Raw genomic sequence first — 16,970 nt, 5'->3', positions numbered from 1 at the left:
TATGTAAAAATGTATGTATGTCGTTGAGAGATCACCTATTTTAAAGAAAATTAATCGGCTTGGCTGTAAAATTATATATTTGGGAAAAAATTGAGATATTTGGTCGAAAATTCAATTTTTTTCTAGAAAGCTCATATTTTTGGCTTGAAATTTACCATTAGGGTGACAGATTTTTTTTATTGACTCAAAAATTTATTTAGTTTAGAATTAAACTGTTTGGTTGAAAATCAATATTTTTTGCTCAAAGATGCAACTATTATGTTGAAAATTGATCCTTTGATTCAATTTATTGGTTTTTACTTTGAAATGAAAATCTTTCCTTAATTAAAATATCAACAATATTACATTTTTTGTTGAGAATATATCTTCTTTCGTAGAAAATTCATATTTTTTTTGTTGAAAATTCGATTACTGCGCTGAAAGATGAAATTTGCACATAAATTCATAAGAACCATTAGTAGCCCCCCCCCCCACCCCTCCCCTCCCCAATGAATCTTCCTTCTCTATTTTTGGATGACCCCGTAATAAATGTATCACAAAAATTTAGTCGTTTTGCACGTTCTATCATATGAAAATAAATTCCTGAGTTCGTTGACTTCAAACAATATTAAATAAAATTTTTAAAACAATTTTCTTGGTTCGAAGATGCTCGCATTTTTATCAATATGTAGTACAATAAGGAAGAAATAAAACAAAGAAATAACATGAACAAGAAAAAAATAAGGAAAAATAAAAAACAAGAGGGAAGTAAAAATATAATTTGTATACAAATAATAACAATGAAGAAAGTTTAGATAGAAAAATATAAAACAAGGAACGAGAAATTCAGAAACATATGTAGGAGAACTTATATTTAGGAATAAAAATAAGAATACGAATAGAAAGATAAATATAAGAAGAAAAATAGAGTATCTAAAACAAGTGATCTAAGTATTTTTTTAAACTCGTATTTTATAATAAATATTATAAAACAATATAAAATGCATGTATTTATATAATTATAATTGAATGAAAAATATACTCACTGACATCATTTATCACTTGTGAAATATTTCTAAAAATAAAGTGTGAAATTACATAACTAATTTGTCTGATCCAGAGAAAAAATTGTGTTAGCGTCCACTTGACCCTGAAAGTTTCAATGAAATCTGAATAGAGAAGAAATGGTGCTTGAAGCAAAAAAAGTAACCTCACCCAAAAATTCACTTTCAATTACCACAATTTACCACCAGATTGAGAATGATTAGCGTAACACACCATCATACTGTGAATGTGTGTTAGTGGGAAGTTCAGGCCTGGGAAATCTCGCCGATCACGTTTATATTTCATTATATCGGTCTTAATTCGACATGAAATGATAAACTTGATCGTAATAAAACTACTTTTTATTACTTTAGAATTAACAGGATCAGTCGCCAAGGTAATTATTGTGTAAATGAAGCTTTTGATTCGAAAAAGACATATTTCAATAATTCCATATTATTTCGACTTCCGTGACTTCATTACTGATTCCTTATCTCTCAATTTATAAGCCATCAATATATTTCTGAAAGTATAATGTAAGGTTTTTGAATCTAAATTAGTAATTTATACCTACTGTAATGAGATCATTTATTTATTCCTTGTTTACAATCGTTTGTTGTCATTGTGGTTAATTAGCTTTTTCCTTTACAGGAATCTGCTTAACGCATTAATTAATTAATAAATTATAATCAACTCTAAACCATTTTTTAAAGCCAGATAGTTTTTTCACAATTATTACGCTCTATGACAGGAAGTTTTTTAACAGGGGCTATTATAAAATAACGTCACACTTCCAAGGGAAGGGGAAGGGGGAACAGATTAAAGTGAATGGTAACGTAGTGGGGAGAGGCTAACGCAATATGTGACATCACACTTAGAAAATATAAATTTGAATGACAATTTTTTGAAACATTTGAAAAAAATTGAAATTAGTGATTTTATTTTACAAGTATGTAAATACAGCCTTCATACTCTTCCCCCTACCTGCTTTTTTACCCTTTTTCAAGAATGCCATTATTGGCCTCTTTTGTTGAAAATTCGTTATTTTTGGTTAAAAATAAATTTTTATAAGTAAACTTTTAGCTAATACATCTTTGACTGAAAATTAATCGTTTTTAGTTAAAAATGGAACTCTTAAATTTTGTATGAAGAATTTATTTTTGTGGTTGGAAATTTAACTACATATTTATTTGAAAATTGAACAGACTTTATACAAATTCATTCGATTGGTTTGAGATTTCACTAGTTCTTTAAAAACTTAATTTTTGTGAAAATTAATTTTCTCAACTTAGAGTTTAATTTTTCCATCTTTGGTGGAAGATTGATCATTTTTATTTGAAAAATGGCCATTTTTAGTTAAGAATTAGTCGTTTGTAGTTGAAAATTCAACTATTAAACTTTTGATTAAGAATTCATCATTTTTAGTTGAAAAGCCAACTACTTGGTTGAGAGTTGAACTACTTGGCTAAAACGTTATTTTATTGGCTGAAGATGGAATTATTTTGTTGAAAATGCATTTTTTTCTTTGTAACAAGTTAATTTTCTTAACTGAAAATTTAACTGCTTGGTTAACCGTTAACTTAATTGGGTAAAAATTAATTTTTTCAGTCAAAGATTTATTTCTTTGGTTAAAAATTAAAAAATTTTATTGAAAAAAACAATTTTTTAATATTTTTTAAATGAAAATTTAACTTCCATTTTTTGTTACAAAATTAATCTTCTTCATTGAAATTTCAACCGCTTGGTTGAATCTTGAACTACTAAGATAAAAATTCATTTTATTAGTTCAACATTTTACCGTTTTATTTAAAATTAATGTTTATAGTTGAAAATTAATTTTTTAGTTAATAATGTAACTATCCATTTTTGGTTAAGAATTATTCGTTTTCACTTAAAAATTGAATTATTCAATTTTTCAGTGAAAATTCACATTTTTGTTAGAAAAGTTAACTGCTTGGTTAAAAGTTAAACTACTTTGTCAAAAATTCATTCATTAGTTAAAGATCTACCTCTTTGATTAAAAATTTGACTATTTTGTTGAAAATTCGTTTTTTTGTGTCTTTAAAATCAATTTTTGGAGCTACTAATTGAATTATTCCATTTTTGTACGAAAATTGATCATTTTCAGTTAAAAATGAAATTATTCTATTTTTAATTGAGAATTCATATTTTCGATAGAAAATTCAGCTACTTGGTTGAAAGCTAAACCACTCTCTTAAAAATGAAAAACAATTTGTTCAACTGCAAATTTAACTATTCCATTTATCGTTGAAAATTGATACATTTTAAAAGAAAATACAATTCTTTTATTGAAAACCAACTTTTTTGGTTGTAAATCAGAATTTTTTGGTTGAAAATGCATATTTTCGGGTGGAAGATTCAACTGTTTTGTATTGAAAGACAATTTTTTAAATTGTTTGCTGCCTAATTTAGAATTTTTGGAAAATGTACAAAAACATGTTTTTTGATATTGAGTCATATGCACATATTTTGAAGAAAGCTGAATATGAAGAACCTGAGTTTTCTTCAACCTGAACCAAAGAAACATGTTATCATTGTTCTGTTTCGGAAGAAACAATTTTGTGATTTAGAAATTTTGGGATTTAGGTATTTTTTATTTTTCTCGCAATTCTGAAATGTTTTAAAAATCAAATATTTAGTTCATGAAAAAAATAATTATCTGTTTATTTGGTTTAAGCTGAAGAAATTTCAGATTCGACATTTATATTTTTTCCAAAAAAGGTTGCATTTAACTCAATGTAAAAAAACGTTTTTTTTGCACATTTTCAGAAAATTATAAATTAAGCAAAACATTTTTTTTAATTCTTTATCCTTGTTCATTGCCAAATAATCTACATATTATAAATAAATTTGAACCAATAGGGATTTTTTTCAGAATAAGAAAATTTAACTTCATAGTGAAGTATCTACATTTTTCAATCCTTAAATAATTCCAATCAATATTTAAGTTTAGGAACATGAAGTTGCTGCCAGTTTTTAAATTTACAAATCTTTTAGATAATTCCTATCCCTTTCAATATCTTATAATACGAATTGAATGTATCGAAGTAATCGCAATATCTTCGATATGAATATTTTAGAGATGTATCATGAATGGAAAAAAACTAAAACTGGTTTCCAAAAAAATTAATTAAAAAAAAAACTGACCTAAATTTACGAGTCATTAAATTAAATTTATCATGAATATGTTATTCCAACAAAACCCAGATTATCCAGAATGATTTTTATATTCAGTTCCCACAGTGAAATTGAATGCAAATATTGACCTAAAGTAACTGCAAACAGTGTCCGGATGTGGATTTTGAAACAAGTGTCCAAACATTTATCGAATAACAATTTGGTCAACCACCTCACAAATGACCCGCAAACCAACCTTTAATTTAATCTTTCAACCTGCGAATTAAAATTAAGATAACACAGAAAAAACAGAGGATAAACTTTACATCGATTTCCACAAAAGATTCTCTTTAACAAAAATGAACTTCACAGGATAAACTGTACAAAAATTTCGGTTAAAATTTCTTTTGTTTTTCCATGACAAACACATGTTTTTTGAAAGACGCGAAGTTGGCTAAACAAAACTTTATCGCTCTAAAAAACTTCCTGCAAAAAATTTTATTATTAGTTTTTTCTGTGAAGATTTTCAGAAAAGAGTATAAACGATTTTTTCTTATTAAAACTTCTGCATCTATTGCGAAATCCAGGTGCGCAAAGGAAATTACATTCCAAGTTTGTAAAATAATCAATAATAGATATAAGTAATCAAAACCAAAATTTTCAATTTTTCAATTTTGATTTAGAAATTTTTCAAAATAAAAAAATGTATTTTAAATTTAAAAAATTGACAGAAATTGAGAATCAATCAAATAATTATAAAGGTATAAATAATTTTTAAATCTCTGGAGGCTCATAGACAGTCTGACAAACACAGCATAGATGTTAATATTAGGATAAGAATATTTTATGTAAATATGGTTTTTTATCAAAAGAATCTGCTTTTTCAATTGCATTGAATCTTGTTTAAATCTGCCAGTTACCGAAAAACTGATTGCACCATTCGATTCTAAGAAAAAAATGGCTGGTGGGGTAATATTTTAAATAATTCAAAAAGTGAATCATCCGCAGCATTTTTCCAGAAAATATTCATTTTTAAGAATAATTACTCCTCTCACTACTCTGTCATTCTTGTATTTTGATTTGCAGAACAAATGTTTTTGATTAATAATTTTAAATATTTTTTCTAAAAGCGAAAATTAATTTTAAAAACAGGCTTTTTTGCAAACACGCTGTCCTTAATTAAGAAACCAATCTCATGTAAACTATATTGGTCGCAAAGTGTTCCAATAGGAGTAATTCTTAAGCGTATTCTATTCTCTACAACATTTTTTAAAATGATTTTTAGGAATCTCTTACCCATTAACAATCCAAGCAATCGTTTTAAATTGCGTTTCAATTTCAATTTTTAAAAAATGGCCTGTAAAAATTTTCTTTAACTAAGGTGGGCTTCGAATCATGGTACGAATTTAATCACAACCAGTGATAACTCACGGATGCATCTGACGTTATTAGAAGTACACCAAACTCTCGCTTTCAGTCCAGTGTCGGGGGTTGCCTTCAAATAGCCTTGGACTGATTTCGAGGGGATCGAAACATAAACAGTGAGGGGCGCTAGACTCGCTTCCAATTGGAATATATATCTATATAAATAATGTCGCAACCTCTCTCCCCCTGCTCCCCTGAGAAACTACGGGAGCCAGCAGTTCTAGGAAGCCTAAGAACGGGGTGACTGGGAGCGAGAGTTTGGTGTACTTGCATTTCGCTGGAATCCGGTCTCGAAATGGCTTAACATCTGGCCTCTTCCAGACTCGAGATTCACGCGTGTTTTACAAATTTTAAAGTTTATTGCCACCGGTTAATAATCGCCAGTTAATTACCTTTGTATACAAAAATTAACTTCTGAACTGAAATTTCAATGAAGCTGTTCACTATATATACTTTTAAATTCAAATATGTAGCATTCAGGTCTACACATAAAATTAATTATTCTCAGCGGCAAATTTTTATTTAAAAAGTGGATTTTCTTGAAAGTGTAATTTGTAGAAAGGAATGTAAATACTAATATTACTTGGAAATTGTCATTAGGATAATTCTATAGATGGATATTTGAAAGTGGGGTTTTTTTTATTGAAAATTGTGGTGGCAAAAAAGTCAAGTGGTATAGAGATGGATTTAATCCAGCTGCAACTAAGAATATGATAGTGTGTCAATAATATTTTTTTATAGATAAATGTAATTACACTCGCGATTAAATAGAGCGTAAATAAAGGCAATGCTCTGTGACCAAAGAAAAAGTGTATCTACATTTGAGCAATTTCTGTAATTCTAATTACGGTGATTCCTATGCAATGATGACATTAATCTCGAAAGATATTATATCTGTCAAAATTCGACTGTCAATTTTTGGTGATCGATAACCTCCAATTTTAAAACTAATACGGTATTTTGAATGGAAAAAACTTGGATTTAAAAAAAGGGAGAAAAGAAATAATTGTCATTAACTTTTCTTAAAGTTTAAACACCTTTTTAAGGAGTGTTCAAGGAATAATTTCCACCCAATAGCCTTTCATTTTAACACATCTAATCTCCTTTATTGTGCCTGGAAAATGCCACAAAAATGCAGGATAGCAGTTTGCTATCCAATTCATGCTACAGACGGCATTTTTAGAATTTTTTCAACGTGAATTATTTTTAATCGTTATTATTTGCTGAAAATAATGACACAATTCGATTATGTTCAGTGCAATATAGTTTCAAAGAATATTTGGTAATTATTAAAACAATGTTTATTTGTTTAAACAATTTTTTCCTTTGTAAAGCGACAAAAGTTATTATATTCTTGAATTAATGAAACAATTATCGGATGTCGAAAGCAATATTTTTTTCCTTAGGACATTTAGCAATTTTTTAAACAATTTTTTTCGCTGTAAATCGTGAAAGGTTATTCTTTTCTGCAATAATGATGCAATTAAAGAATGCCAAGGGTAATATTTTTTTGCTTAAGATATTTTGCAATTATTTAAACAACTAATATTCATTCACTTGTGTCTGTTCATAAGGAAGCAGCAGAGAAGTCTAGATTTTTCGAATTTCGCACAACATGTCGCTTAATATTCAGTGTTTTCTTATCTCAGTACGTACAACCTATATTATTTAAACAATAATAAATTGCCTAAGAAGTACAAATATCCTTTAAAAATATATTGCTCTCAACATTCTTTAATTGCGTCATTGTTTTTAGAAAATAATAACTTTTTACGACTTTAAGCATAATAAAAATTATTTTAATAGTTACCAAATATGTTAACCCTTAAATGACACTGGGGGTCCATTGGACCCCAGACCATTTTTGAACGAATATAAAAATTCGTAAATTCCATGAATTTTTCATTGTTTTTCAAAGTGTTAAAAATCAAATTTAAGTTACTATACCGATTGATTCTTTATAAGAGATGTTAAAGAATACCCAAAAAAAACTTCTTAACAAAAATATTTTAAAAATTAAACTTTCTACAACAGTTTAAAAACGTTGGAGTCCAAAAGACCCCAAGTGTCAGCTACGTTATTTTTAGGAGGTGTGTCATTCAAGGGTTAAGCAAGAACCGCAATACTTGACATTCATCAAACTTGTATCATTTATCCCGAAAGATAATATGATATACCACGATTTATAGGAGAAGAAAAATTCTCCCAACATATAATTATTATTTAAACAGTTTTAAAATTATCTAAATAATACTTGGGAATTCGCAACTTATCGACTAAAAATAATTCATGTTGAAACAATTTCAAAAAATACCGTCTTTCATATGAATTTGATAAAAAACTACTATTTTGCATTTTTTTGGCATTTTCCTGGCACAATAAAAAGGGATTTCACAATAAAGAGGCGTCATAAATACTCCTTAGGAGGCATTTGTGCTTTAAATCACATTATGTTTCTGACAAGTACATCTTTTTAAAATTTTTTTGAAAATTCGAGCTTTTCCATTTAAAACTCCATGTTCATGTCAAAAGTCCGGGGACACAGATTAACGTTGAAAAAATTACACTATTTCTTTTGCCGCAAAACGTAAAAACAGGAAGTCACAAAAAATCTAGAGTTGGTATTTTATAGGTAAAAAGGACCACCCTTATGTGAAAATTACTGTTTTTAATCTTTTATACTAAGATCCCCCAAATATAAAAATATTAAAAAATTGACAGTAATAGCTATATGGGGTGACTATTCTGTGGTAAAAAAACAACTGAGATAGTACCAGAGTTTTATCACACACCAAAATTTTTAAAAAATATTTGGAAATTTTTTTTATTTTGAACTTGCCGCCAAAATTTTCTCGAAAAAATCATGCACGTTTTAAAATGATTGAAAAAATTGGTGCGCATTTAGAAAAATTTTATAATAAAAGAAACAGAGTAAAAAAACGAAAATGGACGTTACCCCCTGCCCTAACTCTTCCAAAATGGTGGCTAACGGTTTGAAATTTTTGTTTGTTTGCATGTTTACCCAGCTATACCCTTTGTTATAAACTCTTGTGATAAAAATATACTGAAAATAAAAAATAAAATAACTTTTGGGAAAAAGGACACAAGCTTCAACAACATTATATTACACAAGATTTTAGCCTAAACTATATCTATAAATTTTCTTAGAACCACGTTACGCTAGGATACGTAATTTTGGTTAAAATGGCAAGAAATAACTTTGAAACTAAGCAAACTAAATTTATGGAAAAACGCACAAGTTGCAATAAAATATTTAATAACCAAACTAATTTTTTTCCTATAGGATACACCCTTTTTTGAATTACGAAAACAGGATTGATGGAAAAACTTATGTTTCAATACAAATGCATATTATTAATTGTAGCAATATGTATAAATTAATTGAAATTATAGATTTTGCAGGCTAGCTGAGAATAAAAGTTAGTGCACAATTAGGAGAAAATATTTAAGTAATCATGATAAACAAAATAAGTACTTTCGTTCACAATTTTTCAATAAGTAATTTCAGGCCGTCGCACATAAATAAATGTAATATATATTTTACACATAAGTGTAGAACATAATGTAGAAAAGTTAACATTTTTGACAAAATTGACTGCGAATCACGACACACGTAGTGTGTTCGTTAAAGCCGAAGGAGCTTTAAAAAAAGAGAATTTACAATCACCAAATTGCAGTTGTCGATGCTTTGATTTTTAATTTTAAAAAGACTGTGCGCAAATGTGGACGAAATACAAAGAACGAGCGCGTAGCTCGAGGTAAATGCATTATCCAGCGCGAAGCGCGAAATAAATATATTTTGGAGCGCGAGGCGTGAGAACCAAAAGTCGCGCCCCCTAGGCGCGTTTAAACTCATAGATTTTTATTTCCAAAGGGGCCTCCTAAAAAATTAATGCGGAGGGTGTCCATATTTCTAGTTACGCCACTTGTCTTCATGTTTCCTATGAAAAGGATCAAGTCACATTAATATTGTTTAAATAATTGCAAACTGTATTTTAGAAACAATATCAATGTTAACATTTTTTTTCCTGGGACATTATTTCAAGAAAATAATAAGTTTTCACGATGAACAAGACGAGCAAATTGTTTGAAGAAATTAAAATTGATTAAACAATTTCGAAATATCCTTTAAAAAATCACTTTTAACAATCGTTAATTGTGTCATTAAATTCAGAAAAAAACTTTTTACAATTAACAAGGGAAAAAGTGTTTGAAGAAATAAAAATTATTTAAATAATGATCAAATATGTTAGTTCAGAAATATCGTTTTTGCACATTCATCAAGTGTATCATTTTTTTCCAACAAATAATTACTTTTGACGATGTACAGGAGAAATAATTTATTTAAACAAAGAATAATTTTTAAATGTTAAAAATTAATTTTAAAATACTGATATTTGGTATTTTGGTTGACATTTATTATTTTTTAATCAAAAGTTATCAGTTGTAAATTATTCCTTAAATGAACTTTCCTTAAGAGATGATGAGACTTTATTTGACAAAAGTTAATAAATTTACTTCTTTTTTTTATATTTCTTTGAAAAACAAGATTTTTCCAATCCATGAATCACCAAAAATCGAAAGTCGAATTTTCGGGCCACTCTAATATACAATCAACATTCACCACCAACTTTAAATAAATAAATTTCCGACAATGTAAAACTTCCGAATTACAAAAATTCTTGAATTATTAAATGCCCGTATCATAAAGTTCTCGAACTGTGTATAATAGCACCGAATAAAAAAATTTTCGAATAATATAATTCCTGACAGTTTATAATATTAACGAATTTGAAAATTCACGAACAATAAAATTCCCGACAGAAAATTGCCGAATTATAAAACAGTCAAATTAGGAAATTTCCAAATATAAACAAATAGTTTTTGTTTTAAACAAATAAATTTTTTTTTAATTAACATAATTTAAATTGTAATAACTCAATTAATTTTATAAATAAGAAAACATTTTAATTATATAAGTTGGGGAATTTCCTATTTCGGATATTTCATAATGCGGCAATTTCTGTCGGGAATTTTCAAATTTGGAAACTTCAAACATGGTAACATAATAAACTGTCGGGAATTTTTTAATTCGCTAATATTATAAATGATTTGAGAATTTTATTATTAGTCAATTTTCCAATTCGGAAATTTTCTTTTTCGGGAATTTCATAATTCTCAAATTTTTCAATTCGGGAATTTTATTATTAGAAAATGTGATTATTCGGAAATTTTCCAATTCGGAAATTGTATAGTGTTGGCAAAATACAGAAGAAAATCAAACGGCAGGAAAGAAAGATTGCATAATATTTATAAAGTGCAAAAAAGATAAAGACAAAAAGGAAAGAAATAAATAAAAATAGTTTAAATAAAAAAAGTAAACTTGAGTAGAAGTATAAAATAGATCAATTGAACAATCTAGTAAAAGAAAACCCTCCAAAAAAGTGTGTACAATATAGAAAGAGAAGAAAAGTAAAAATTGTAATATGAAAGAATAGAAATTCTGATAAGACTAAAATTATGCATTCAATGCTAAATCTAGATAAAAAAATTAAAAGAGCAATGAGGATTTCCTAGTTTTTTTAGACTGGTTTTCGTAATACAGGAATCAAATGAACGATTTCAAGAATCTTGATATGCAATTTGCAGTGAATCCTCTCTTTTACACGGTCTGGGATTTTCCTTACATTAAGTTTGTATTATGAGTTTTCAGTGTAGATCTTATTAATGTTTATCCTGATGCATTTTCCTTTTTTCAAGGCTACCAGTTGAGCGTAAATAATTATTTAATATCAAGATGACTCTATACTTATCATAATTAAGTTCCTTTAAATTCAGGAAGTCATAAATGAAACTTGTTGATCATGACCCTGCAAAATCCTTTTCATCTCTTAGCATGTTAGATTTCTTTTATTTACTCAGCCAATAAAATACATTTTTTTCTATGCATGTTATTTAATTATTATACACTACTGGCAGAAATGATCTACACACCTATTTTTCGAGCTGTTGCAAAAGTGTCATAATTTGTTTAAGCTGAGTCTAGTCGTCCCGAAAAATTGAGGAAGTTGGAAGATGTCCCGAAAGCTCAGGGAAAATAAACAAACTTATTAAAAAGATTGAGTCATCCCGAATCTGGGAACGACGAGACACTTCAATATTTTTTATAACATGAAAATTTTGTCTTTATATTACTGCAAAATTTAATAAAGTTCCGCGTCTCCCAAGTTGAAGGCAAAATGTCAATTTTTAAAGAAAATATTGCAAGAAAATGTTCCCTTGTGTTTACTTCAGGGGCAAACTTGGTGCAAAAATTTCGCAAAATTTCAAATAATAATTCTACTCGCTACATGATATAAAAAAATTCAAACTGATAATATTTCTATAATTATTATTAAAATTGATTAAAATTAGAATATAATCTAGGGAAAATATTCTAAAAATATAATCTTAAAACAATTTATAAAATTACAAGAGAAACTTGTTTTCAAAATGAGTCCAAGAAATTTAAAAAATGTTAATTATTTTCAGAGTTATTCCAATTTTCCAAAAACATCGAAATCTGAAGTTTTTTGCAATATTTTCCTTAAATAATCGACAATTTGTCTTTAATTTGAACTTATTATTAATATTGATTCTATTTTTCACTATTTTGACATTATTAATATTATTATAAAAATTAAAGTACTTTAGCAATAGTTCAAAGAACAGACGTGTATATAATTTCCGCAGGTAGTGAATATCGAATCTGTGTATTGTTTAAGTATTATGCTTTGTCATATTCTATATGTGAAATAATATTTAGGGAAAAAATACATTCTATAATTCTGAATTTTAAATTACCAATTATTATACAAAATTTACATAAATTGAAATTTAATTGATATTTTATTAGGATGATTGGCACTGAGATTATTGAGTATTTATCAGCAAATTCGTTGATCGATATTTATTTTTAAATCGTTTGTGGAGGGCTACCGTTTTATTCTGTAAAATCCAAAAACATTTTTTATTTTCAATTTTAAAAATTAGAATTAATAAAAGAGAAAACAAGGCTATGTAAATTAAAAAATTCACATCATATTTAGTAATTTTCTTAGTAATACAATAATCACGAAACGATTATCTTAGGAACAAACTCCAAAAGATTTTAATATTGCCTTTTTATTTATCTACTATCAATATTATAAATCTGTGCCTAATAAGTTACAAAATGCACTTTTTCAATATTTCGAAACATTATCTGTAAAATATGGACTTCCTATTTTTGGTGACCTCAACCCCTATCAGCTTTTTCATATTCTGGAAAAAGAAATTCCCTTTTTTGCAAATCGATCAACATTAACCCACGCCTTCAGGCTTTTGAAATTAACACGGAGTTTTAAATGGGAAATTCTCGCTTTTCGAAAAATTGAAAAAAGAAGTAAATTTTTTAACAATTTTTACATTAAAGGTTAGTCAGCTCTTAAGGATCCCCATGTATTGTGCCCGGAATATTCTAAAAAAATGCGAAATATCAGTTTTATGTAAAATTCATGCAAAAAACAGTATTTCTGGCCATTTTTTCTGCATGAGTTTTATTTCAATCAATAAGTAACAAGTTTCCAAGTATTGTTGAATTTATTTTGAATTTTTAAAACATTTATTATTTGTTCAAACATTTTTCTGCCCCCTGAAAATCGGGAATATTGATTATTTTCGGGATAAATGACGAAGTTGATAAATTTTAAGATTAATATCTTAATTATAACTTGGTTAATCTTGAAAATTAACTACTATCGGAAATTAATAACACAGTTATTGAATTCCATGAGTGATATTTTTTTCCGAAAGATATTTGATGATTATTGCAAGAATACTTACTGGTTTAAACCATTTTTCCTCTATACAATTTTATAAGTTAATGTTTTCTGAAATTAATCACGCAGATAATGAATGTTAAGTGTGAGATTTTTTGCAGAATATATTTTCCATCCATTTAAACAATTTATGAATAATTTACTTGCACCTTTTCATAGGAAAGGCGGAGAAAACTTTTTTTTTAGTCTCTTACACCACGTGGCGTGCCTTTCAATATTTCCTTATCCCAGAACTAATGCCCTACTTTTGTAAACAATAATCATTTATTTGAATAATTTTTTCATTTACGTCATGCATAGTTATTTTTTCAGATCGACTCCCTAGATATAAGAAAATACTGATTAAAAAGCGACTTATTGTTCAGGCTTCGAACAAAACTATAATATTCTCTCTATTCTTACTACGAGAAGGAACAGGTTATTTTAATTGTTTAAATCATTGCAAGCTGTCTTTTCTTAATAACCCTTAAGATTCATGTATTCCGTCATTTATTGTTTGAACAAATAGAAACATTTTAAATAGTTGTCAAATATCCTAAACAAAAAAAAGCTAAATACTAATTTTTCACGATTTATTGGAGGAAAAATTAAACCAATAGAAACTATTTAAAAAATTAGAAAATATTTTTAACAAAAAACATTACTTTTGGCATTTGTCAACTGTATCGTTTATCCCAAAAAGCAATCATTTTTGAGGATTTACTTGAAATAAAAAATTTCCTAAACAATTGAAAAATAGTTAGAAAATAATTCAAAACTTATGACTTATCAAATAAAAACAATCTATGTTAAAAATAGTAAAAAAAAAATATCGTCTTTAGTATTAAATTGATTTAAAACTGCTATTTTTCATTTTTTTTGACATTTTCCGGGCAAATGCGGACCTTTATTATCTGATTATAGAGATCAAAATTAAAAATATAATTATAAAAAGAATACACAATTTTTTTCTCCAGAAAATTGAAAAATTGAGGGGGGGGGGTCGATCACCAAAATTCGAATTTATGGACCAGCGTAATATTCAAGTATTTCAGATTGATATCAATATTTTTGTCCTACAAATTAAAAATTCCCGCTCTAAGTTCGACAGTTAACGCTTGTCGGTAACACAGGACAGTAGGTATGAACGTTTTCTGCCAGTGACAGCAATGGTAACTTGATAATTACTTTTTCTCAAAGTCGCACGCATCGCAAGTAATAAGCGGGATAATTGATACGTAAATTATGTTTAAATTTGGCCAAGGACAGAGAAAAAAGCACCTCTACTTCAATTTGCAACGTTTTTGATCCACATATAAATCTGCAAAAATAACAACAGTAAATTTGTGAGTTCCTTGAAAGCTTGAAAGGGAGGTTATGTCAACACCAGAGGACCGAAGGTTATGTCACCCGCAAGGAGCTCCCTCTCCCGGAGAATGATTTTCTTCTAACCACTTGTAACCCGCAGCTTGTGAACAGAAATCCCCGTTCGGTGAAGCTTTATCCGGAGGTCTCTCAAGTGCTCGTTTTCATGGACGTCCCACGGCCAAGAATAGCCAAGAGTACGCGAATCTAGCCGTCATATAATCGAACAGGGACCGCTCCCTCCATAGCAGTCCTCCAGCACGATTTTTCCGACGAAATTTTCACGCAGGAAAAGGTGTCCACCCCGGCGCTCGTATATGGGGCCAGAGGGCGGTGGACCGTCGTTTCAGCGAGGGAAATCTCGCCTAGTGAAGTGAACAAAAGTGAGGTGGTTTCTCGGTCGGGGGTTCGAAAACACGGAAACCTCGCCTGTGCGGAGCGAGGAGACGGTCGCGAAGTGGTTATAAGTGACCGAGTGATATCTGAGCGACTCCGGGGCAATGTCTCTCGAAACCAGGTCGAGCTCCGCGCTTTTCAAGCGGGCGGAACAGCTCAAACGATGGGAGCTATCGGAAACAAATCGCGAGCCGGCTCAACCACGTCAGGTCGCGAGGAAAATCAAATTTTCCGCGGACTGCGTTTTCCTCGCGGCTTGTGCCGCTGGGGACAAGGAGGAAGTCATACGTCTTCTTCAGAAAGGTGCTGACATCAACACTGGAAATGTCGATGGCCTCACAGCCTTGCACCAGGTGAGTTTTACTCCCTTGCCTTGGTACCATTGTCCCGATTTCGACGTTCTTTCGACTCCATCATCGGCTCCCAGAACCCAGATTTCTGCACTTCCAATATGGCTGCTCTTCCCTCCAGCTGTCTAATTTCGGCTCCGGTATGCTCGCTTTTCCGGGTTTAGGCGGCACCGTCCCACAGAATTTGCTTCATCGAGTTGTTAGTCATCGAGTTGTCATGTTAGATTGGCGTCTCATAAGTCAAAAACCAAGGAAGGCACTTTTTTATTCAGTTACAAGTACAAGTCACCTGGTGGTCGTCCCCTCCCTGGAGCAAAAAGTGTTTACATTCATTTAGAATGAGACAGTTAATGCAAATTGAGATGTGAACATATTTTTTGGAGCAGGGTTCAGTTTTAGATACAAGTTCGATTGAGAGGAATTAATGATCATTGATAAACGAGTTTTGATAAGGCACTCGCGGAGATTGAAACTCATCACGCCTATAGTAAACTATTGTAATCTTGCCAACTGGCACAAACCATGCTCTGTACTACCCACAGAGACTGTTTTTGAACCAACTTTAAACATCAGCTTTAGATATTGAATAAATATTTGGATATTATAAAGATGGTTATTTAATTCGGTGGTGCTAACTGTACGGAAGGTACATTCTAGAGATGCAACGTTTCTGAAGTTTCGAAGATTCAAATATAACTTGTCAATAGTTTTTTGGTTTAAAGGGCCTTAAAATATAAATATAGTTACTTGAGGATTTAGAAAATGGTTTAGAAATGTAAGCAAATAGCAATTCTGTAAATTTTTCAAGTGTTCGTCTATTTCTTATGAATGAAGACGTTGAATTAGCAAACAGAATTTTGTTTTTTGATTTCAGCAAAGGGCAACTGAAAGAAGTGTCAGTTTCAACGAAAAATAATTATGGTAGCTGTACCAAAAATCAGGCCTCGCGTGAAAACAGTTTTCTATTATTTGAAGAATTGAAATTATATTATCAGCCACTTCTTATGAAATAAAAACATTATTTTTAATGAAAAAGCTTAAAACTGACAAAAACTGATTATTTTAACCATAGTTTTGGTAATTGAATTTTCTTTACTATCACTTCTTATATCTTTCTTTACTTTAAAAAAATATCTTTACTTTAAAAAAATTTCAAAATTGAAAACGGAGTTATAGAGAATGTTTTTCCTGAAAAAATAAGCCATCTATTAATAAAGTTAAATTCTTTTTTAAAAATTAGTAAGAAACGATAGTAAGAAAACATTCTATTGTCAAAAACATTTTTAAAATAAATTTTGTTTGTAAGTTTTTACATTTTTTTTTCATTAAAAATATTGTTTTTTATTTGAAATAAAGTCATCAGTTATATTATTTTTAATCTTAAAATCATAGAAAAATTATTTTTCCAAAGATA

At 29.0% G+C, this 16,970-nt stretch overlaps 1 protein-coding gene across 7 annotated transcripts in view; it reads left to right on the top strand.

Annotated features, from left to right (window-relative positions):
- Positions 1-14,636: 14,636 nt before the first annotated feature.
- Positions 14,637-16,970, top strand: part of LOC117169587 (protein phosphatase 1 regulatory subunit 12A) — a 70,027-nt gene continuing 67,693 nt past the window's right edge. For 4 of the 7 annotated variants that reach the window (XM_033356028.1, XM_033356030.1, XM_033356024.1 and 1 more), the window contains exon 1: positions 14,637-15,559. In XM_033356028.1, coding sequence (XP_033211919.1) covers positions 15,311-15,559 — 249 coding nt within the window. In that variant the 5' untranslated portion in view covers positions 14,637-15,310. The remainder of the gene's footprint in view (positions 15,560-16,970) is intronic. The other 3 variants (XM_033356029.1, XM_033356027.1, XM_033356026.1) reach the window with 1 other exon arrangement.

Source organism: Belonocnema kinseyi, chromosome 3 (genome assembly GCF_010883055.1).
Source record: "Belonocnema kinseyi isolate 2016_QV_RU_SX_M_011 chromosome 3, B_treatae_v1, whole genome shotgun sequence".
NCBI lineage: Eukaryota > Metazoa > Arthropoda > Insecta > Hymenoptera > Cynipidae > Belonocnema > Belonocnema kinseyi.
This window is presented reverse-complemented; position numbering and strand designations above follow the sequence as displayed.